Raw genomic sequence first — 24,846 nt, 5'->3', positions numbered from 1 at the left:
TGTTGCCTCTGGTTCCTTACTACTACCGGAAGTTGCTACAGTTGAGGCTGTCCCATTAACTATACTACATTGATAATAATACAAATTATTACTTTTCTTAATGGCTTCCAACATCAATAGTGCTACAAAGATTACTTTAAGAATTTTATTTTCAATTCTCACATGTAGGCCTTTTGACTTCAAGACCTCAAAAGAAATAATTTTCATATTCGGTATGTACCGAACATCTATGATAATTTTGGTGGATCTGTCACCATTTTTCAGCTAGATTGAACCTATCCCTTTTATTTTACATGTATTAACATCTCCAATGTAAACAACTCCACCATCTAGTTTTTAAAGTCAAAGAACCACTCTCGAACTGGTGTCATATGATAAGTAAATGTTGAGTCCAATATCCACGCGTCAAGATGTGATGTTTTTGTGACATCGACAAAGAGAATTCTAAATCTTCACCACCTTTATTTTCTACAATATTTGAATCTTTAGAATATTTCTCTTTTTTCTTAAACTTTGAGCAGTTATTTTTCCAATGTCCTTTCTCACGATTGAAAGTATATAAATCTTTGACAACTCTACCTTTCGACCTTCCTCCTCCATCTTTTGATTTGCTTTGCTGACGACCCCTAACCACCAATGCTTAATCTGTTGTAGCTATTATATTTTTTCTTTTGTCATTCTTTCTCAATTCGTGACTATATAAAGTAGAACTTACAACATCAAAAAAAATACATTTCCCTTCACATGAAGTAACGTTGTTTCTAAATGTTCAAATTCATCAAGAAGGAATGATAACAACATCAATCCCAAATATTCATCTTAAAATTTCACATCAAGATTTAAAAAATCTACTACTAATTGATTAAATTTAGTGATGTGTTCATTCATGGTGGTACATGAATGGTAATTAAATTAGAACAACCATTTTTTTATGAGGAGCTTATTCTAACCACTCTTCTTCAGAAATTTGTCCTCCAATGCTTGCTATAGTTTCTATGCAAAAATTTCGTTCTTCAAGGCATACTTCTACTATCTAGACAGACACGATTGAATTGTTGTACACGTCAATCATTTCATGATACTCCATTATTTTTCTTCTATATAATATGGCTATTTGACCTCAATAGAAATACCAAGACCCTATTTAAAAATACAATCTATAACCTCACATTGCCACATGCCAAAATGCCCATTCCATCAAATACTTCCAATGCAAATTTCAAATTTAACATCATGATCCTCGTCTAGGATGACGAAGGAGTTGATGTCCCTTTTGAAGACTCAACCACCATGCCAAGGAGAAACCTTCGGCTCTAATACCACTTGTTGTGAAAAATGTCAGAATTAAAAGAAGAAACGCAATGAAGAACACACTTTGAATTTGATAACGGAGTTCGACTAAATGTTGCCGACGTCTCCGAGCACTAAGATTATCAATTAATAAAGAAAAAGTGATACAAATGTTGTGTGCAACAAATCAAAGGGAGGAGAGTTTTTTTTATAGACTAAGAAACTTTCCCCACTCCCATCATCTTTCGATGTGACATTCTAATTATGATGAGAGTTTCTTTTATATACTAAGAAACTTTCTCACTCTCATCATCATCTGATGTGAGATTATAATGGTGCCATAAACGTTTTATCCCCAAGCTATTAATTATTTGTTTTATTGTATAAATTTGATCTCTAGGTTTATTATAAACTATTTGCCTAAGTAGTTTGATCTAAATAAGCTCTAATCGAAAATGCCTAAAAATGAAATTGAATTATTAAAGAATTAAGTTGTTATTTTTGAACTCTTGTTCAAGAATAGCGACTTGATAATGATCCTAAGTTGATGTGGAACTATTTAGGATGAATTCTAGATAAGTTAATAAACGTTTGTGGATTAACTAATGAATAAGAAAAATAAACTCTCTATTTATATTAGTCATTAAATTAGATTATGTTTGTTTTCTCTGGTATGATATCATTCCTTCAAGTGTTAGGGAGCTTTCGGAAAAGCTCAAACACGATTCAGAATTGAAATGAACTAAATGATTATGTCAATCCTGAATGGGAGAATGTAGACATAATCGACTTGAATAATGGATGCTGGAAGATGTCAACATATTCTACATGGAGTAAGGAAACTATTGAAGCAAACATTTTCTATTTGGTTTAATCTATGAGAATATATGTTTTCTAGTTTGACAAAATGAAGAACATAGGTAGTGATAAAGAATGTTCTACACTAGCTTACTAAACAAATTTTATTTTGGGATTACTTAGTATTCTTGCCAACTTGTAGTGTACATAACTTTCATTCTACAACTCAAAAAGTAAAATAAAAAATATGCTGATAATCCTTGCATTAATTTTGATCTCTTGAAATGCTAAACTAAAATTTTGAAATAATTTCAAGTTTAAACTTAATTTTGTCCTACTATTCCGACATATATGTGTTCTATTTAAAATGTACATTTTTTATCTTGTCAAATACTATGCCTAGAAACATGCCTAAGAATAGAATGATAATTGATCACCTAAATTCTAGCTTAAATATGGAAGATGCCTTATACAAATGTTGATAGGATGAAGATGGTCTAATAAATAAAAAATATAAACATAATGTTTCAAAATTTGGCAAATTCATTCAATGTAGAGACTTTCTATTTGAGGACAGAAATGCAAGACATAGCGTCGAAATCCTTTCCCACATGTAACTAAACACCAAACCACAAAATATAATCTTTAAATTTGTTCATAGATTCTGAGGGAACAAACTATGTGACAACTCATAAAAAGTAAAAAATTAAAAACAAAAATTCAAGCCTAAAAATTATGTGTTACAATAGCGTTTTATTAAATGAAGAAAAATTCGAGTATGGGTTTTGTGATGATAACTTTACTTTCAAAATGAATATTGAAATGAAATTTTATTTGAAGAATGAAAATAAAATTGCATCCACGTTGGAAAAGTTGATTGAAATAAACTTTAAACACTAAAGATAATCCTCAAATCGTTTTACTTGGACAAAGACTAAATAAGAAGAAGGAAAAAGTTTGATTGAATTGTTAAAACTAAACGAACACGTTTTCGTGTGGTCGTATCGAGATATACCAGGAGTCAATCCCAACATCATAAATATATTTATCCAGATGCTAAGAAATTCAAGCAAAAACTTTGTTAGATGTGATCCAATATTGTCGAAAAGATCTAAGGAAGAAGTTTTGAAACAACTAGAAGCTAAATTCCTCAAGGTCGTCAAATATCCTTAAAGGTGGAGAATATATTCTAGTGGCCAAAAAGAATGAGAAAATTTAAGTGTGCGTGGATTATCACAATCTCAACCAAGCAAGCTCTAAATATAGTTTTTTGTTACCCCACATTGATGTGTTGGTTGACCATGCAATGAACAATCAATTACTATCATTTATGGAAGGTTTTTCAGATATAACCAAGTGTTGATGGCCGTTGAGGATAAAGAGAAAACCACCACGATAGTTGGAACACTCTATTATCGTGACCCTTCGTAAATATTGATTCCACGTACTCAAAAGTATCCACAATGATACTTCATGACATAGTTTACAAAGAAGTGGAGGTGTATGCGGACGACATGAACGTCAAGTTGAAGACCGAGAGTGTCACATTTAGATCCTTGAAAAAAATTCTTATAATGAATTAGAAAATTCCAATTGTGACTGAACTCCAAATTGCACATTCCAATAATGAGTCACGGTATGAAAGATGTTTGATTTTCTAACTAAACAAAAAGGTATCAAGGGCGACCCGAGTAAGATCGAGGCCATAACTACCATGCCAAATGTTGAGAATGAGAAACAAGTACAAGGCTTATTGGGGATGATCTAATATATAAGTTGGTTTATAAACAAGCTAACCATAACTTTTGACCCATTGCTCAAGATCCTTTGGAAATATCAAAAGTTCATATGGGATGATGTTTGTGAGCATATTTTTGAGCCGTCGTGGCCGGGAGTTCCACTCATCTTATATCTGAAGATAACTTAGACTACTTTGGGAAGTATTCTAGACCAAGAAAATATTGACAAGGTGTAAGTAATCGTCTACTATGTAGGTAAGTTAATGACTAGTTACAAACTTAAATATTTTCCGATCGAAAAGTTTGTTGGGCCTAACATGGGTGACCAAATGCTTGAGATATTATATGTAGGCTCATCTAGTTAAGCTTGTATCGAGATTAGAACCAATTTATTTCTTATTCCAATAGACTCTACTGTCCCTAAGATTGGCCAAGTGGATGACGATGTTATCCAAATAAAATATCACATACACTGTTCAAAAATCGATCAAGGGAAGTGTGGTAGTAGAGTTTTTGATAGACCAACTAATAATTGTCCAAGATGACGAAGAACTGGAATACCCTAACGATGAGGGGATGAATACCAATACAATTTTGTGGAGGCTTATGTTTTATAGGGCCTCAAGTAAACAAGGATATGGAGTTATGTTTTTTTCTTGTTGACCCATTGGGTACTTAACGATGTTTAATCGGTCGTGCTGAGAGATAGAACTATGTACATCACATGTCTTATATTCCTCTAGAATTTTGAGTGGGATAAGGAACCAAAATGGTAGGTTGGACTCAAGTTCATTTCCAAGAGAACCAATGGATTGATAAAGACGAGAAATAAACCTCAATGACCTCATCTCCAAAACAATCAATCATAGTCTAGTTAGACTTTTAGAGTTGCCATCTAGTTATATTCACTGAGAAACTATGAATGAAAAATTGTTTTTAAGAAAATTCTTTAGGATTTGGTGCTTGGTTACATATAGAAAAGGATCTCAACTTAATGGCCACACGTCCATTCAAAGAACAGTCTCTACTCCGAAACATTTTGACCTCTTGAAAACACACATGACAATTTACACATTTTACTAGTTGAATATTCAAACCTACACACATGTCTACAATATTTAGATATGTCATAAATTAGGATCTATGTGCACACATAATTGTTGAAAACATTGTTCGGTGTTTGGAGAGCATATGAAAGAAGCTAATTCTTGGTTGATCATCTTTACAAAAGACTTACAAACTCGGTCGACACACAAACTTTGAATTACAATACTTTCGCTCAACCCACAAACCTAAATCATAGATGAACTCCTTATTCAATTTAGACTTCTCTTTGTTTAACCTAAGCATCTAACTCGCACAAAAAGACCTATCAGAATGTCACCAACAACATGAAAAATATGATAAGAAATTACCGAATCTCACAAAAATGATTACATCAAATGACATTCACTTCAAACCTACTCCAAACCACCAATATGTACTCAATTATGGCCTCCGATCAAAATAATGACCAACAGATCACCGCGACCAACATATAAGAAACTTTTCACGAAGTTTCACAAATATTTATGAAATCCCAAAACACCAAACATAGCCAAGATTTAATTCCATATTTCAATTCTAAAACGATTTTAAAATAGTTCTAGATCATCTTAGATGATCCAAAAAATTCTGAAGAAAATACAAATTTATGAAATTTCGTTCGAGGTTGATTGACGTGATTTTAATCCATTATAAAGTTTCTACTAGATCATACAATCATGCTCAAGCCTTCAAATTATAAAGTAACGTATTAATTAGACAATTATGAACTAAAATGATTCAAATGAACAATTGAATTCTTCAATTTCAAGTCTATCTAGAACTTACAAGTAGTGTATAACTGTTTCTATGATCTTAGTACAACATTATACAAGCTCTAACTTGAGATTTCATCACTTCTAGAAGAACCTTAAAAATCTTCGACGAGGCTTGATATAAAATTCTCTAAGTATTAGTTCTCTCTCGATTCTCCCTCATTTCTACCCATTTTTATGTCAAATGACCTTAGTAAACTATTTATAAATAGTCTAGCTCCTAAGACTCATCTAACTGACATAAATTTCAAATCTCCAATTTAGACTTAAAAACTTCCAGCTCGAATTTTTAGCGCCTTTATCGCTAACCTTTATTCTAAAATTTTAGCGTTCCATTAGCAACTAAAGACGAACTAGAAATTCTGTTCAGGCACGTCAGGTTTACCTTCAAAGTTAGGCGCACACATATTAACCATGCTTAGGCTTAGTTGTCTCACATTGACCGACGTTTCAAATCGTTGAATGACCTTGTATCGGCCCTTCCAACGCGTCATTGTTCTCGTCCGGCGTCGACAATAATGCGCCGCCACTGCCCACTACGATTTCCCTTGACTCAATAACCAATTTTATTTTTTATTTTTTATTTATTTTCTGGTATTTTCCGTGCAAAATAGAAAAACACAAAATTAATAACAAATTCTATGCAAGATCGACCTATCTTATTATTTATTTATTTGTACTATTTCAATTTTATTTATAAAATGTTCGGGTTTTAACTATTTGAAAATTGATTGACACAACTCCATTTTTCAAATTATTTATTTATTTTTATTCACGTGCAATGGGCCCATATAGAAATTTTAACAGATAATTTTAATGGCTAGACATTTTTGAAATTTATAAATCCAGGTGTAGAAAATGAGTCTACAGAATGTGTCTCTTGAACGAAGTTTGGATAAAATGCTTCAGTTTAGTAAAATACATGTTTTTAATGTTTAAACTGGTCTTGATAATTTAGTTTAAATAATCAAAAAAGTAGAAATTGTTAGGTTGAAATTTTCAATTGATTTAAAAATAAATTAACAATTTTGGGGGAGTCTAATCAGATGAACGGCTAAGATGATCAGATAGGCATCTGAAGGCAGATGCTCTTCCAGACAGCTGTCAGCTGACATCAGAGTCTTCCAGGCAACTGACAGCAGAGCTCAATAAATGAATAACCGCCACGTATGCCATAATTCAAATTGCCTGTACTGCATTGTACTACCATGATCTCAAGAATCTTTTTCTGTTGTACTACCCAGTACCTCATGGATAGTACATCCGACGGAAAGATGACATGTGTCTAAAAGAAGGATTTGACCGTTAAAGTTTTTCAAGAATAAATTACTGTGTAAGACAACAGACAAATTGCTGGCTGAAAAATACAAGAAAGAGAGAGCTGCTTAATTTTTCATTCAAGAAAAGTTCCTGAAATTAAACATCTCACTTATCATCTAGTTGTGAATATATTGTATTACATACTGTCTTTTCTGTGAGAAAAATTCAGTGTTGTAAGTTGAACAAAAGTTGTTTTGTTCAACAGAGAGTTAGTTAGATTAGTGAACTGTATTTGATTCAAAGAATTATAGTGAATCCTTCCGGTGGTTGGAAGAAGGGGTGACATATGAGAGTTTGCTCCGAACATCCATAAATAATTTCTTGTGTTCTTTACATTCTGTCATTCATCTTTCATTGGTTCAAAGCTTCAAATCCGATGAACATTTCCGCACTTTAATTTGTTTCAAGATTCGAAGGATTTGCGAAGAATAGAAAGAGATATTAATCCCTAACAGAATTTTTATCAAAGCGTTTATCCGAAGTCGTCATCAATAGCCAGACCCCCGTCTCTATTGGTGCCGCCGATCCTATCAATTGGTATCAGAGCCTCATTTTCTATTCTCAAGCTTCTAAGGAATTTGAATCATGTCTATGGTTGTCATCAACAATGTTCCCATGTTCTTAGAGGAAAACTATGTTGTGTGGAAGGCAAGAGTCCACGCTCATCTAGTTGCCATAGATGATGACACGTGGTTTGTCATCACCAACGGTCCGATAAAGATTGTGAAGGATAGATCTGAGTGGACCAGTGAGGATAAAATAAAGAACAACCTCGACAGCATAGCAAAAGACATCCTCTACAAGATATTGGATGACAACATGGTACACAAGATCATCACATGTCCCACTGCCAAAGATATTTGGGAGAAACTGACTAAACTATGTGAGGGCAACGAGCAAACAAAAGAAAACAGACTCATGGTTGCCACTCAACAGTTCGATAACTTCAAGATGCATCCTGAAGAGACGATGACTGAGTTCGATGAGAGATTCAGTAAGGTTATCACTTCTCTATCCACTCTGGGCAAGACTTACAGCAATAGAGAGGTTGCGATCAAGGCCATGCGTGCTTTGCCTAGAGAGTGGGATATCAAGATGATGGCGATGAGGGAATCTAAAGACCTCAACAAGATGGAGCTCTTTGATTTGCTGGCCGATCTGAAGGCCTATGAGTTCGAGTTGAACTATAGAAATGAAGAGAAGCACCCCACATCCACCATCATAACAAAGGCATTGGTGACTGTTGAAGAGTCATCTACTGCCACTACTATGAAGGCTGCTGCTATGCAGATTAGCAGCGATGTCATGGCTCTTTTCATGAAGAAAATCTGCAAATTCATGAAGAAGGGACACTTCAAGGAAGGAAACAGCAAGCTAAAGCTTGATGAGAAAAAGAAAGATGAGAAAAAGAACAAGAAAGAGCTGAAGACTCTCATGACGGCTGAAAACAAAGCCAAGTGGGCCGACAGCGTCTCAGATGATTCATCATCCAACGCCAATGATGATGAAGAGGTCACTTGCTTCATGGAAAAAGAAGAAGTTGACTCTGAGGTATTTGATTTCTCCTCTGAAAAATTCTCAAGAGATGAGTTAATTACTGCACTCAATTACATGGTCATTGAGTACAAGAAACTATCAAACTCTTTTGATGAACTAAATTTGAAAAACAAATCTGACAGCTCTTCTTCATCTCGAAACAATGATTTTGAAGTTTTTAAAAACAAAATGGTTGAGCTCTCATCTGAGAATGAAAAGCTCAAGGAAAATGTTCAAACTCTGTTTTCTGAAAACCAACGTTTGACATATGTGGTCGGTTCCTGGACGATGTCTGGAGATGCAGTTAGACAGTAGATAAGTATGCTGAGGCCTGCCGGATGCAAATCCGGTTTAGGATTTGATGGTAATGACTCAGAAAAGTCTTGTGAAAAGTTAAACCTAAAAACTGACAAGTTTAAGTCTATAAACTTTGTCAAAGGGAGCTTAACTGAGAATGGAACTGATCCAAGCTGTGATGAGTTAACCTTAAAGGATGAGATTACTTATATTCCGCCAACTGTTAGCTGGCTGAAACATAAGATGGAAGCAGCTAGTAAGTCTGGCATATTAAAACTTGACAAGAAGTCAAGGAGTTTTAGACAAAAATCATCCTCTAAGATTAACAGTTCAGCTGCTAGTAGGAAGACGTCTGCTAAGCCTAAATCATACGCACCGATAATAACGCAAATGGGAAATCCATAAAAATAATCAAAGTATGGATTCCCAAGGGACTAATAAGCCATTGACCCAAAGAAAAATGGGTACCAGATTCGTTATTGTCTTTGAATGCAGGTAAAACAGGAAAGCAGCTTGGAAGAGTCAAACGTCATCTGGACAGCCAACTGCTCGGACATAGCATATGACAATCAGCAGTTTGAAGTGGTTGACATCTTCTCAAAGCCACTTCTCGAGTCTAAGTTTTCTTACCTTAGAAATATTTTTAGGATTGTTAGATTATGATAATGCCTAAATTATGTTTAAATCATGAACTCAACTAGTTTTGATAATTTAGTTTAAATAATCAAAAATGGATAAATTGTTGGGTTGAAATTGTTAATGTTTAAACTGGTTTTGATAATTTAGTTTAAATAATCAAAAAGGTAGAAATTGTTGAGTTGAAATTTTTAATTGATTTAAAAATAAATTCACAAATTTGATTTGATGATTGATGAAATAGTTTTTGGATAAAACTAAGTTCAATAATTGTTAGTCATATCAAATATATAAATATATATTTAGATATCAACATTTTAAGTGGTGTAGTGGTAAGCATGCCCGTTTGTCATACAAGTGACCTGTGTTCGAATCTCACTAGGTGCAGAATTAATAATTACAGTTTGTTAATTTGCAGGCACAGTTGAAATTCAACGTGCGCGAGCAAAGTCAACGCGTAGTTAGACCGATTTTATGAAAAACATCTAATGTTAGACGTGGGGGTCTAACGCGTGGTTAGACGTGCAATCTAACTAGTGAAGTTAGACGTGCAGTCTAACCAGTGGAGTTAGACGTGCAATCTAATGCTAGATGGGGCGTCTAATGCAGATTGTGTTTAATCAGATGAACGACTAAGATGATCAGATGGACGGCTAAGATGATCAGATGAGGCGTCTAAGCTGATGAACGGCCAAGATGATCAGATGGACGTCTAAGCAGATGGACGGCTAAGATGATCAGATGAGACGTCTAAACTGATGAACGGCCAAGATGGGGCGTCTAATAGACTGATCAGATGGGGGCGTCTAATCAGATGAACAACTAAGATGATCAAATAGGCATCTGAAGGCATACGCTCTTCCAGACAGCTGGCAGCAGAGTCTTCCAGGCAGCTGACAGCAGAGCTCAACAAATGAATAACCGCCACGTATGCCATAATTCAAATTGTCTGTACTGCATTGTACTACCACGATCTCGAGAATCTTTTTCTGCTGTACTACCCAGTACCTCATGGATAGTACATCCAACGAAAAGATGACATGTGTCCAAAAGAAGGATTTGACCGTTGAAGCTTTTCAAGAATAAATTGCTGCCTAAGACAACGGACAAATTGTTGGCTGAAAAATACAAGAAAGAGAGAGCTGCTTCATTTTTCATTCATGAAAGTTCCTGAAATCAAACATCTCACTTATCATCTAACTGTGAATATATTGTATTACATATTGTCTTTTATGTGAGAAAACTTCAGTGTTGTAAGTTGAACAACGGTTGTTTTGTTCAACAGAGAGTTAGCTAGATTAGTGAACTGTATTTGATTCAAAGAATTATAGTGAATCTTCCGGTGGTTGGAAGAAGGGGTGACGTAGGAGAGTTTGCTCCGAACATCCATAAACAATTTCTTGTGTTCTTTACATCCTGTCATTCATCTTTTATTGTTTCAAAACATCAAATCCGACGAACATTTCCGCACTTGAATTTGTTTCAAGAGTTCAAAAGATTTGCGAAGAATAGAAAGAGATATTAATCCCTAACAGGATTTTTATCAAACCGTTTATCTGAAGTCATCATCAATAGCCAGACCCCGTCTCTATTGGTGTCGCCGATCCTATCAACACATGTCCAAGTTTGACATATAGGTACTAATGCGTGACACCAAATTTATAAAAAAATTCGGACTTATTTTTATTTATTTATTTAAAAGCATAAAGAGATAGAAAGATAAAAAAATGATGAAGTTTGTATTCAATGGTATTTCCTGTTGAGAAAAACTGACGATAAAAAAAGAAGAAACAAATGAAAGAACACACTAACAAAATTTGATAACGGAGTTCGGCTAAAATGTTGCCTACGTCTCCGAGCACTAAGGCTATCAATTAATAAGGAAGAAGCAATACAAGTATTGTGTGAAATAAACTAAAGAGGGAAGAGTTTCTTTTATACAGTAAGAAACTTCCTCAATCTCATCATCTTCCGAATTGGGATTCTATTTTAATTGTGAAGAAATATTTTTCTTATATACTAAGAAACTTCTCTCACTCTCATCATCTTCCGATGTGAGATTTTAATTATGATAAAAACAACAAATCTCCAACTTGGCACAATATCAACACTAATCTTCATTATTAAAAAATAGTTCTTAAGTGCTTCCAATTGGCGCTCTTCAGTGCTGAATCAAACGCGAAAGATGTTTACCAATTCTAAACAATGTTTAGATTTGGTTTTTCCCATGTCTTTCATCTCGAACTCTATACCCAATTGACCATTCAATTTGTCAATTTCATATTGGCTCTTTGATGTTATTGACATATCATCAATGTACAAGAGTAAATAGATATAAGACTCATCTTGCAGTTTGAGCAAATACACACATGAATTGAATCTTCTTCTTGTGTACTTGTGCTCCATCATAAACTTGTCAAGTCGTTTGTACCATTGTCTCGACAATTGCTTCAACCTGTACAATGATTTGTTCAACTTGCAAACTCAATTTTCTTTATTAATAACTTTGAATCTATTTGGTTGATAAATGTAGATTTCCTCGTTCAAATGATCGTGTATGTCTACGATATTCACATCTAGTTGAGATAGCTCCAAATTCATCCGCGCTACTAAGGCCATTAAAATTTTAATGGATGAATGCTTAACAATAGGAGAAACTACCTCATTATAATTAACTCATTCCTTCTGAGCGTAGTTTTTAGCTACCAATTTTTCTTTGTAGCAAACATCAATTTTTCGGGAAATCATTCTTTCTTAGAAAAGATCCATTTACAACCAACATCATTCTTCTCTTTTGATAGATGCATCAACTTGCATAACTCATTCTTCTGAAGTGATTGCATCTCATCTTCCATAACACCTTTCATTTTTCTATTTTATGTACTTCGACTTTCATCTGAAAAAGTGGATGGAACATCATATACGACTAGAAGTGCATAGGCTTCCATGTTAACAAACCGACCTGATTGTTGAATAACTTGTCTTAGTCTGTTCACAACAATTGATTCATGTTCTTATGAAGGTTCTTGGGTCGGAACCTCTTCCTCATTTGACTCTTCATCTTTCGTCGGAGAGTCACTTATAGTTGGTCTTATCTTTATCTACTCAAACTCCACCTGTTGTAGAGTACAATCAATCTTGTATGGTGTCACCTTATTCAACATTGAATAATCGTCAAAAGTAAAATCTCTACTGATAATGGTTTTCTTTGCATCCAAACATCAGAGGAGATATTATTTAACTCCCGTAGTAAATCCCATAAAAAGAGCTTTCTTTTCTCGTGGATCTAACTTTGATTCAACTACCTGATAATATATAGTAGAACTAAAAATATGCAAAAAATCATAATCAGTTTTCCAAACCATACCTCTAATGGAGTTTTGCCAAAAAATGTAGATGATGGTAAGCGATTTACCAAATGTTGTGTGTATGACATAACTTCTGTCCAAAATTTCTTGTCTAACCCAGTATTATACAACATACATCGAACTTTCTCCACCAATGTCCCGTTCATACATTCCGATACTCCATTCTGTTGCGGTGTTTTTCTGATTGTGAAGTGTTGAACTATGCCACACTCTTAGAATAACTTCTGGAATGGATCATCATTGTATTCTCCACCGTTATTAGTCTAGAGAATTTTAATATTTCTTCTTGTCTCATCTTAAACTTGAGTTTTCCATGTAAGAAAAATCTCAAACACTCCATCTTTGTTCTTCATAGTAAACGCCCATACTCTTCTGGAAAAATCATCAACAAAAGAAACAAAATAATATCTTCCTCCAAGAGATGGAGTCTTGGCAGGTCCCTAGACACGTGAGTGCACATAGTCCAAAATACCCTTGGTGTTATGGATAGTAGTGCCAAATTTTAGTTGTATTTGTTTTCCCAGAACACAATGTTCACAAAAATCTAATTCACAAACTTTTATAACTTTTAACAATCTTTGCTTGACAAGAGTTTGCATAGATTTCTCACTAGCATGTCCCAATCACATATGCCATAACTTTGTTGTCTTTAATTCATTACTGCTCCCGTAAGTTGATACACTTGTTGTCCCATTAACTGTACTACCTTGATAGTAATATAAATTACTACTTTTCATGATAGCTTTCAACATCACTAGTGCTTCAAAGATTATCTTAAGATTTCAATTTTCCATTTTCACATTTAGACCTTTTGACGCCAAGGCCCCCAAAGAAATGAGATTCTTTTTCATATTCGGTATGTACTAAACATCTACGATAATTTTGGTCGATCCATCTCCATTTCTTAGCTTGAGTGAACCTTAAAGTCAAAGAACCACGTTCGAACTAGTGTCATATGATAAGTGCAAGTTGAGTCCTATATACACGCGTCAGGATGTGATGTGGTATGTGTCATCGATAAAAAAGTATTCTGAATGTGCATCACCTTTGTTTTCTGCAACATTTGAATCTAAAAAATCTTTCTCTTTCTTCTTCAACTTTGGGAAGTTAATCTTCCAATGTCCTTTTTCACGACATAAAACACATTCATCTTTGGTAACTCTACTTTTGGATCTTCCTCCTTTCCGTTTTGATTTGTTTTCCTGATGACCTCTGGCCATCAATGCTTCATTCGTTGTACCTATTTTTTTTTCTTTTGTCATGCTTTCTCAATTCGTGACTATATAAAGCATAAATTATAGGATCAGAGAAACATTTCCTTTCCCATGAATTGACGTTGTTTCTAAATGTTCAAATTCATCAAGAAGGGATGATAACAACATCAAAGCCAAATCTTCATATTTAAATTTTACATCAAAATTAAAAATGTTTGCTACTAATTAATTGAACTTAGTTATGTGTTCATTCAGGGTAGTATCTGATTGATAATCAAACTGGAACAATCGCTTTTCATTAGGAGCTTATTTTGACCACTCTTCTTCAGAAATTTGTCCTCCAATGCTTTCCATAGTTTCTGTGCAGAAGTTTTGTTCTTTACGACATACTTCTGCTCTTTAGACAGAAACAATCGAATTGTTCCACACGCTAACCGATTCATGATACTCCATTCTTTTTCTTCTATACCATTTGGCTTTTTGACCTCAATAGAAATATCTACACCCTATTTAAAAAGACAATCTAGAACCTCACATTGTCACATGCTGAAATGCCCAGTTCCATCAAAAATTTCCATTGTAAACTTCAAATTTTACATCGGGGTCCTCGTCCAGGATGACGAATTAGTTGATGCCCCTTTTAAAGACTAAACCACCATGACAAGGACGAACCTTTGACTCTGATACCACTTGTTTAGAAAAATTAACAAAAACAAAAGAAGAAACAAACGAAAGAACACACTAAAAAAATTTGATAACGGAGTTTGACCAAAATGTTGCCTACGTCTCCGAGCATTAAGGCTATCAATTAATAAGGAAGAAGAGATACAAGTATTGAGTTCAATAAACCAAAAAGGGGAGAGTTTTTTATACACTAAGAAACTTCTCCAACTCCCATCATCTTCCAATGTGAGATTCTATTCTAATTGTGAATAAAGTTTCTTTCACATATTATGAAACTTCTCTCACTCCCATCATCTTCCGATGTGGGATTCTAATTGTGCCAAAACAATATTTCCAACTTGATTTGAGAAGAGAGGATGAAGAGGAAGACACTTTGGAATGATTTGAGAAGAAGCATTATAGACGACGAACTATGGGTTATTATGGGAGATTTTAACGTTACAAGATTTATGAATGAAATAGAGCCTAAGACAGACATAGCACAAGACATGCATGATTTCGATGAATGCATTCGAGACATAAGCTACATTGAACCGTCTTCCTTAGGTAATATATTTTCATGGTCAACTTCAAGAGGGGCGGAAAACATGAGAAATAACAGAATTGATAGAGGCCTAGTGAATGAAAAATGGGTAGAGTTTTACCCAAGAAACCAAATTCATGTTTTGCAACCAGGTATCTCTGATCACTGCCTTTTAAATTCTTTTAGGAGAGGGAGAAAAAATAGAAAATATCCTTAAAGTTTCTTTAACTTCTAGAAGAAAGATAAAGAATTTAATGAAATCTTAAATGAAACTTGGAACATCAGAATTATTGGAACAAAGATGTTCAGAGTTTGTGAAAAACTAGGATTATTAAAAGGGAATCTAAATAAGCTAGACCGGAAAAATATAGTGGAATTTCTAAAAGAGTAAAGGAAGCCTGAACAAAATTGGAGGAAATACAAATTAAGGCACTAAGAGAACCAAATCTACCTTATAATAGGTAAGAGGAAAAAGAGGCTCTTACGTGATTCAAATACCTCTGTTCTAAAGATGAAAGTTTTGCTAAGAAAAAATCTAGAGAAAATTGGCTTTCATTAGGAGACAATAATACTTTTTTCTTCTATAAAAATTGTTCATTAAGGAATTACAGAAATCAGGTCCTAAGACTCACAAACTCAAATGGAGATATTTTACAAGGATAAAAGGAAGTTAATGAGGAAGTAATAAATTTCTACAAAGAGCTGATTGGAACATAAACGAGCACAATAAAAGAGGATATCCGAAGATTGCTTCAACAAATTGTGCAAAGGAAAAATTATTGAAGAAAGTGGTAACCAATTGATTACAAGAGCTAGTATAGATGAAGTTAGAAAAACAGTGTTTTCAATGAAAGGGGATAAAATCCCTGGGCCAGATAGTTTCAACACGAACTTCTTAAAAGAAAATTAGGAAATAGTGGGTTATATAAGCAAAGGGGTTTTAGAATTTTTCAAAATAGGAAAATATTGAAGCAATCGAACGTCACAGTGTTCAATTTAATTCCTAAGAATTCAATTCCAGAAAAAATTCAAGACTTTTGTCCTATTTAATGCAGAAATGTTATTTATAAAATTATTTCAAAAATTATTTCGCAACGTTTGAAAACAGTCACTGATAAGCTTATAAGATTAAGGCAATCAACATTTATTTCCCATAGCATCCTACTCATGCATAGCTTATTGAATGGATATGGCAAGATAAACATATCACCACGTGTGACTTTCAAAATTGACATTATAAAAGGTTTTGACTCGATCAGATGGGGATCAATCCACAAATTCTATCTTGCTGCAGGTTTTCCAATCATTTTCATTGATTGCATTATGCAATGTGTTTCGACTCCTTACTTTGTTATAAGCGTGAATGGTATTCATGGAGGCTTTTTCATGAGTAAGTCAATGAGACCCTATATGTCCTTACCTATTCGTCTTAATAATGAAAATTCTTGACTGCATTTTAAAAATGCTTCTGAGAAGTCATCATTTCATATTTCACCCGTACTATAAAGAAGAAGCAATAACCCATACATGTTTTGCAGATAATCTATTTTTTATAGCTTATGCGGATGTTGAATCTATTACTATAATCAAAGAAGCTCTAACAATCTTTTCGAGTATTACAAGTTTATACATCAATGAGGACAAAAGTCAGGCTTTCTATGGAGGGGTTAATGAAGAAATGAAGGAAAACATATTCAATATTATGGGAATCAAGAAGGTGAACTACCAGTGAAATACCTTGGAGTACCCCTATCATCAAAACAACTCCGATATAATCACTTCAGACAACTAGTAGAAAATGTTAAAAATTATGGCTTGGGTTGGGCTACGAAAAAAGTGTCTTATGCAGGTAGAGTCGAGATCGTTAAAAGAGTCATCCTTGGAATTATTGGCTACTGGGCACAACATATAGTCATCCAAAAGAAAGTAATTGATGAACTCGATAGAATCGTGAGAGATTACATCTGGGGAACACAAGGAAGAGGAGGCAAAAGATTCAAATGGGAGGATGTTTGCACTCCCATAGAAGAAGGCGGGTGAGGAATAAAAAATTGTGTTAAATCGAACAAAGCCCTCACCATCAGGAGCTTATGGGAGGCGTAATCCAGAAGGTAATAGAATCTTAAACCTAATGAGGAAGAAGCAACTCAATGGAAGAAATGACGAAATATGCTGAAAAACAGAAAGCAACGAGAAGTTCATTACAGGAAAGGCATGGGAAATGGTTAGATAAGAGGACATGAGATAGATTAGCATAATGTGGTATGGCCTCAAAAGATTATTCCTCGTCACAAATTTATTCTCTGACTGGTATACAAGAAAATGATGACAACAAAATATATAATTCGACATAAACATTCCTGATGTCAACTGTGTCTTATGTTTGGGAGTTAAGAAAAGGATAAACTATTTATTTGGGGAATGCTATTTTATAATACAAATCTGGAGGAGGTATACTACAAAAATGAACATCATCAACTTTCCAGGAATATGGGAAGAAATTTAAGACTGGATGAAGAGTAAAGAAAAAGGAAGATCCTTCTATGTATGTATGCTGAAATGCTACTTTGGAGTAGTAATCTACAATATCTGAAAAGAAAGAAATTCAAGAACTTACAGTGGAAGAAGTATAACTTCTGAAGATATTTGGGGAGATATAACTTCAGATGAAAATGTATTCATTCAATCTTTTATTTTACCAAAATTTTAAAAATCTCATACATTTATTTTACCAATAATTTCGGTATCGGTATCATACCTTTCCTTTTTTAGATATATCTTAAAAATCGATATTTTCGATATATTGCGGTACGTATCTTCGATATACCTTTAATATCGGTAAGTTTCCCCACCCCTAATCTTGCTGCTTAATTGAGATTATAATTAATAGATTCAAAAATTTGAAGAGCAGTCTTTCCAAGATATATCGACCAAGATATATCGGCGATGATGCAACGAATGTATCATATTCGATCTTATTAAGAGAATAAATTTGACATTAAAATTAATATATAATTAAAATTTATTGATGGTTTAAAATATTCCTAATTTTTGAAATATATATATATATATTTTGTTTCTTAATTAAGGTTATATTTTTTAATATATTCAAAGGTTTTGAAGAGCGACCTTTCCAAGATATATGGGCCACGATGCAGTGAATATATCGATCATATTAAAGGAATTAATTTGACATTAAATTTAATATATAATTGAAATTTATTGATTGGTTTAAAACATCCATAAATTAGGTTCATATATATATATATATATATTTATATTGGTGCTTCAGGTTCAGGGACGGATCCAGGATTTTGAACTGGGGTGGGCTTGAAAAAAAATTTGGGTGGTCTTAAAATAATAACGAGAAAATTTTGAAAAAACAAATACATAAACGTAAAATTTTACCATTTTTTTAATAATTAGATAAAAAAACAACGAATTATATTAATTTTTTTAAGAGATTAAGGGTAATGTTATATTTCTAGCATAAAAAAAAAAAAAATTCGGGGTGGGCTTAAGCCCACCTGAGCCCCTACATAGATTCGTCCCTGTTGAGGTTATAATTAATAGATGCAAAGATTTGAATAGCGGTCTTTTCAAGATATATGTAAAAATGTATTTTATAAATATTATATACAAAATTTCAATCTAAATATGATCATAACAATTAGAGCCTTTATACTATATAGGGTTATATAAACACACGATTATCTCATTTAATTTATTGAACTTTCTAGTTCTTAACCATGCCCCTCTCATTAGCTTTGTCTAGTCTTTTTTTATCTCATGACTAATATTATCTTATATTCATTTAAAGTAAAAAAATTTGGACATTCGTACACAAAAAAAATGTAAAAATTATGATTTTATACTTAGAGTTTTGTATTGAATTTTTTATATTTGTTTAAAGGTAGACCTACATCTCTAATCTAAAAACATATTTTAAACTCAAAAAAATATTATAGAAATATTTCATTTTACACCAATTTTTTAACTTTTTCAATAACTATATATATATATATATATTCATCAACTTTACAAATTAAACCTAGTACATTTTCAAACCCACACACATTAAACAAAATTATTATAAAATTAATTATAAATTAATAGTTTATACTGATGGATTTTGGATTTAAATATATATGTAAAACATATTATTAGATTACTTAATGATTATAAAATGAATAATTGTAGATACCCGTTTAATATTTGATTATTTGGTGACGTGACAAAAACAAGTATTAATAATATGGTGGGTCTTCTTATATTGTGGGATTTAACAATATATGGGCTTCAACTAGGGTTAGGTCTCTGAGACAAATATTATTTAAGAAACAGGAGAGGGAGATTCAAAAAAGAACTCTCACGCATTCTCTCTCTCAACTCTCCTCCGTTTTCTTGTCCTTTGATTTCTCCCGTCAATATCAGAGGAGAACGAATAATACTTAGTCTTGGAAGACCTAGTCGTTCCTTTCAAGAACAGATAAATCCGGATATACAATGGGATCATCTTCATGTACGCTTCCGCTGCGTTATAATTATAGTCTATATTCATGATTAGGATACTGATAAATTTTTTCCATTAGTTGGTATCAGAGCTATCATATTTATGAATCTGGATTGGTTTATCTATTTATTTATTTTTTAATTAATAATAAATAAAATATATTATTTCATTTTTATTATCATTACTATTAAAATACAAGATAAATAAGGAAATAATATTCTCTATTATAATTAAATAAATAAGGAATTGATAATATAATATTTTTTTATTATTATTAAATAAATAAGGAATTGATAATATAATTTTTTTTATTATCATTAAATAAATAAGGAATTGGTAATATAATATTTATTTTTATCAACGTTAATAAAAAATTTATATTATATTAAATAATATTAACGGCTAAGAAATGAATTATTAGAATCTGTTTTATTAAATTAGATAATAATATTAATTATCTAATATTTATTCCATTTAAATAAAATAATTTCATCTTTAGATGTCACCAAAGTGACCTCTATTTCATAATTGTTTTATTTAAATTCTTAAGGATAGTTATATATATATTTTTTATTTCATTCGTTTATTGATTAACCCAAAGGTTGATCAATACTTGGCAGAAATATAAACATACTCGTGGTAATAAATCTGTGACAGTTATAAAGTTTTCATGTGGATTATACTTTTATCTAAAGATAAACTTATTAGTTTTACAGAATTTATTGTCAAGATTTTATTATTGCAACAAGAGTACCGTTTACAATTAAAATTATTATCCAAAGATTTGGTTTTAATGCTGTGTTTGGTATCTTGCGATGGGGTTAACCATAATTTGTTTATTATTTAAATATTTGTAATTATGTGAGTGTTTATATTTTTTTTAACTTCAGGATCTGGGTCTTTGATATTTGCTAACTATCCAGTCCCCATTTTATCGGGGGACAACTTTAAGAACTGGAAAGAATCTATTTTGATTCATTTGGGCTGTATGGATCTGGACTTAGCATTAAGGATAGACCAACCCGCTCCTCTTACGGATGTAAGCACTGCTGATCAAAGGCAGATGTTGGAGAAGTGGGAAAGGTCTAATCGTTTAAGTCTGATGATCATAAAGAAAAACATTCCAGAAATATTTCGGGGTACGATATCTGATGATATCACTAAGGCTGAAGAATTTCTCATCGAGATAGAAAAACACTTTACTAAAAGCGATAAGACGGAAATGAGTACTTTTCTTAAGTCACTCATTACCATGAGGTATCTCGAGAAGGGGAACATAAGGGAGTACATCCTTAATATGTCTAATGTCGCTTCAAAACTAAGAGCACTCAAGTTAGACCTTTCAGAGGACATGTTAGTCATATTGGTCCTGCTCTCACTTCCTGCTCAATACGATCAGTTCAAAGTTAGTTATAACTGTCAAAAGGAGAAATGGACTCTTAATGAACTCATTTCTCACTGTGTTGAAGAGGAAGAAAGAATGAAGCACAAAAGGACTGAGGAGGTACATATGATTGGAACCTCGAAATATGTCGGCGGCAATAAAAGAAAGTTTAAGGCCGTGAAAATTGAAACTGCTAAGGCTCCAGTCCCAGCTCCTTAGGGTCGTCCTATGGAGAAATCTTGCTTCTTTTGCGAGAAGACTGGACATGAAAAGAAGGATTGTACCAGCTATCACAATTGGTGTGTGAAGAAAGGTACTGTTCTTAGTTTGGTTTGTTCTGAAGTTAATCTAGCTTCAGTGCCTCAAAACACTTGGTGGTTAGACTCTGGTTCAACTACTAACATCAGTGTTTCAATGCAGGGTTGCCTAAGCCACCGAAGCCCAATTGATGCTGAAAGACGCATTTACTTTGGAAATGGGGAATCGGTCGAAGTGAAAGCAGTTGGCGATTTTAAATTGTTGCTAAGTACTGGGAATTTTCTTGAATTAAAAGACACTTTTATTATACCGTCATTTATACGAAATTTGGTTTATATTTCTTATTTGGACAAATTCGGTTATTATTGTTCGTTTGGAAATAATGAAGTTACATTGTCTTTCAATTCAAATTTGGTTGGTTTTGGTACTTTTATGTTGAATGACAAATTATACATGCTTTACACTTTAACTTCATATCATAAAACCCTAAATGTGAAAACGAGAGGTACTAAGAGAAAATTAAATAATTCAAGTTTATTATGGCACAAACGTTTAGGTCATATTTCGAAAAATCAAGTTGAAAGACTCATTAAGGATGGAATCCTTGATTCTATAGTTTTTACGGATATTGAGGTTTGTGTTAACTACATTAAAGGTAAACAGACCAAAGTGTAGAGGACAAGTGCTTATCGAGCTACAGAAGTCTTAGAGTTGATACATACAGACATTTGTGGGCCATTTTCCACACCTTCGTGGAATGGTCAACAATACTTTGTATCATTCACAGATGATTATTCTCGATATGGCTATCTTTACCTCATAAGGGAAAAATCTGAGGCAGTGGACATGTTCAAAGCATTTAAGGTTGAAGTTGAAAATCAACTTAACAAACGCATTAAGATCATCAGATCTGACCATGGAGGTAAATATTACGGTAGAAATGATGGATCGGGTGAACAACGTCCAGGCCCTTTTGCTGACTTCCTTAAAGAGTGTGGAATAGTCCCTCAATACACCATGACGGGTTCTCCTAACATGAATGGTGTTGCAGAGAGATGTAATCGCACATTAAAAGATATGATTCGAAGTATGATATGTCAAACTACTTTGCCAAAATCTTTTTGGGGGAAAGCATTGGAAATTGTAGTCTACATTCTTAATCGAGTATCGACTAAGGCAACAATCAAAACACCTTATGAACTCTGGACTGGGCATAAACCCAACTTACGTCATTTTAGGGTGTGGGGATGTCCAGTTGAGGAAAGGCATTATATGCCAAATGAACCAAAGCTAGCATCTCGTACGGTGAGTAGTCACTTTATTGGTTACTCGGAACGGTCAAAGGGGTATAAGTTTTATGATCCCACATCAAGAAACATTTTTAAGAAGGGTACTACCACGTTCTTTGAGAATGTTGAGTTTGGGGGAGAAATACAGTTTTAGACTTTTCTTTAGAGGATCAAGAAATCACCAAAGTGATTGACCTGACACCTCAAGAAGGATTAGTCATTCCGACTATCATACAGTTTCAAGATACAATTGAGGACAATGGTGGCATGACTGAGGATGATTCTATCAACTTTTGTCATGCGATGAAGGGTCCTAATTCGGATAAATGGATCGAAGCAATGCGTGATGAGCATAAATCAATGCAAGACAATAAGGTTTGGGAACTTGTCCTATTTCCAGAAGGTGCAAAACCCGTAGGTTGTAAATGGATTTTTAAAACCAAACGGGATGCTAATGGTAATGTGGAGAGGTATAAATCACGTCTTGTAGCTAAAGGATATACTCAGAAAAAGGGAATTGACTATAAAGAGACTTTCTCTCTGGTTTCTTCGAAAGACTCTTTTAGGACAATCATGGCTCTAGTGGAACATTTTGATTTGGAGCTTCATTAGATGGATGTAAAGACAGCGTTTCTGAATGGTGACATTGATGAAACAATCTATATGGTACAACCTGAAAGTTTTGAGGTCGATGACCCGAAACAAATGGTTTGTAAATTAAGAACTATTTATGGACTAAAACAAGTGTCTCGCTAGTGGTATCACAAATTTCATCAAATAATTCTTTCATACGGTTTTGAAATGAATGTGGTTGATGATTGTGTTTATCAAAAGTTTAGTGGAAGTAAATTTATTATTTTGGTTTTGTATGTGGATGACATTCTGCTTGCCACAAACGATTTGAGCTTCTTGCACGAAACCAAGAAATTTTTTTCGAATAACTTTGAAATGAAAGATCTTGGTGAAGCATCTTTTGTATTAGGGATCCAAATATACCGTGAAAGATCTCAATATATTCTTGGGTTTTCTCAAAGGAGCTATATCGATAAAGTGCTTGAACGATTTGGCATGCAGAATTGCAAACCAGGAAATACCCCAGTTGCCAAAGGAGACAAATTCAGTTTAAATCAATGTCCAAAATCAAGTTTAGACATCCAGGAAATGCAAAAGATTCCATATGCTTCTGCAGTTGGAAGTTTTATGTATGCACAAGTATGTACGCATCCGGATATTGCGTTCATAGTTGGTGTATTAGGAAGATATCTCAATAATCCTGGAATGGATCACTGGAAAGCAACTAAAAGGGTAATGAGATACCTAAAGAAAACAAGATTATATGCTCACATATAGGAGGTCAGACCATTTGGAGATCGTTAGATATTTTGACTCCGATTTTGCGGGTTGCCCAGACAGTAGGAGATCTACATCTGACTGCGTTTATACATTGGCTGGAGGAGCCATTTCTTGGCGTAGGGACAAATAACCACTTGTTACCAGCTCTACTATGGAGGCTGAATTTGTGGCATGTTTTGAAGCATCACATCAGGGAATTTGGTTAAAGAATTTTGTCACAAGGCTGCGCATTATTCCGGGGGTCAAAAGACCTATTAAGATTTTTTGTGACAATAATTCAACTGTTTTGTATTCCAGTAACAATAGGAGCTCGTCGAAGTCAGAGCATATTGACATTGAGTTCCTACGTGTGAAAGAAATGGTACAAAGTGGTCAGATTTGCATCGAGAATTTAGGAACAAAATCTATGATAGCAGACCCCCTAACTAAAGGTGTAACACCTATGGTATTTTACGGGCATACTACGTATGGGTGTGTTACAATTTAAGGAAGCTTCATTATAGTGGGAGTTATTTTTTTGTCAATTGCGCGATGTTTTCTAAAGCACTTTTCTGATCAGAAATAAAGTTTTTTTTTGAAACTTTTGTACATTATATTCAAAGATAATGATCTCATCAAGTTTGGACCAGAGAAAATTGACATATTCAGGTCACATTAATGTGATTTTCTCTCTACACGTTTCATAATTGATCTATGTCGTTTGATTGCAGTAATATTAGTGATTATTGTTAGTTTAGCCATAAATATGACAAATGCTTCTTTAGTCCTATGTTGTTATGATTGAT

At 33.5% G+C, this 24,846-nt stretch overlaps 1 protein-coding gene across 1 annotated transcript; it reads left to right on the top strand.

The window, feature by feature from the left end:
- Window positions 1–17,433: 17,433 nt before the first annotated feature.
- LOC124935069 lies at window positions 17,434–21,380 on the top strand. Its single transcript, XM_047475532.1, has 2 exons — window positions 17,434–17,488; window positions 20,668–21,380. The coding sequence occupies exons 1-2, from the start codon at window positions 17,434–17,436 to the stop codon at window positions 21,378–21,380; spliced, it is 768 nt and encodes a 255-aa protein (XP_047331488.1).
- Window positions 21,381–24,846: the final 3,466 nt, after the last annotated feature.

The sequence above is a fragment of the Impatiens glandulifera genome, chromosome 4 (genome assembly GCF_907164915.1).
Source record: "Impatiens glandulifera chromosome 4, dImpGla2.1, whole genome shotgun sequence".
Taxonomy (NCBI): Eukaryota; Viridiplantae; Streptophyta; class Magnoliopsida; order Ericales; family Balsaminaceae; genus Impatiens; species Impatiens glandulifera.
This window is presented reverse-complemented; position numbering and strand designations above follow the sequence as displayed.

Excerpts from the sequence above, each read along its gene's own strand:
- LOC124935069 (XM_047475532.1), top strand. The coding sequence starts at position 17,434 with ATGCTGAAAAACAGAAAGCAACGAGAAGTTCATTACAGGAAAGGCATG. Across the intron at positions 17,489-20,667 it reads CAGGAAAGGCATGGGAAATG|GATCTGGGTCTTTGATATTT; the intron begins GTTAGATAAGAG and ends TTTTAACTTCAG.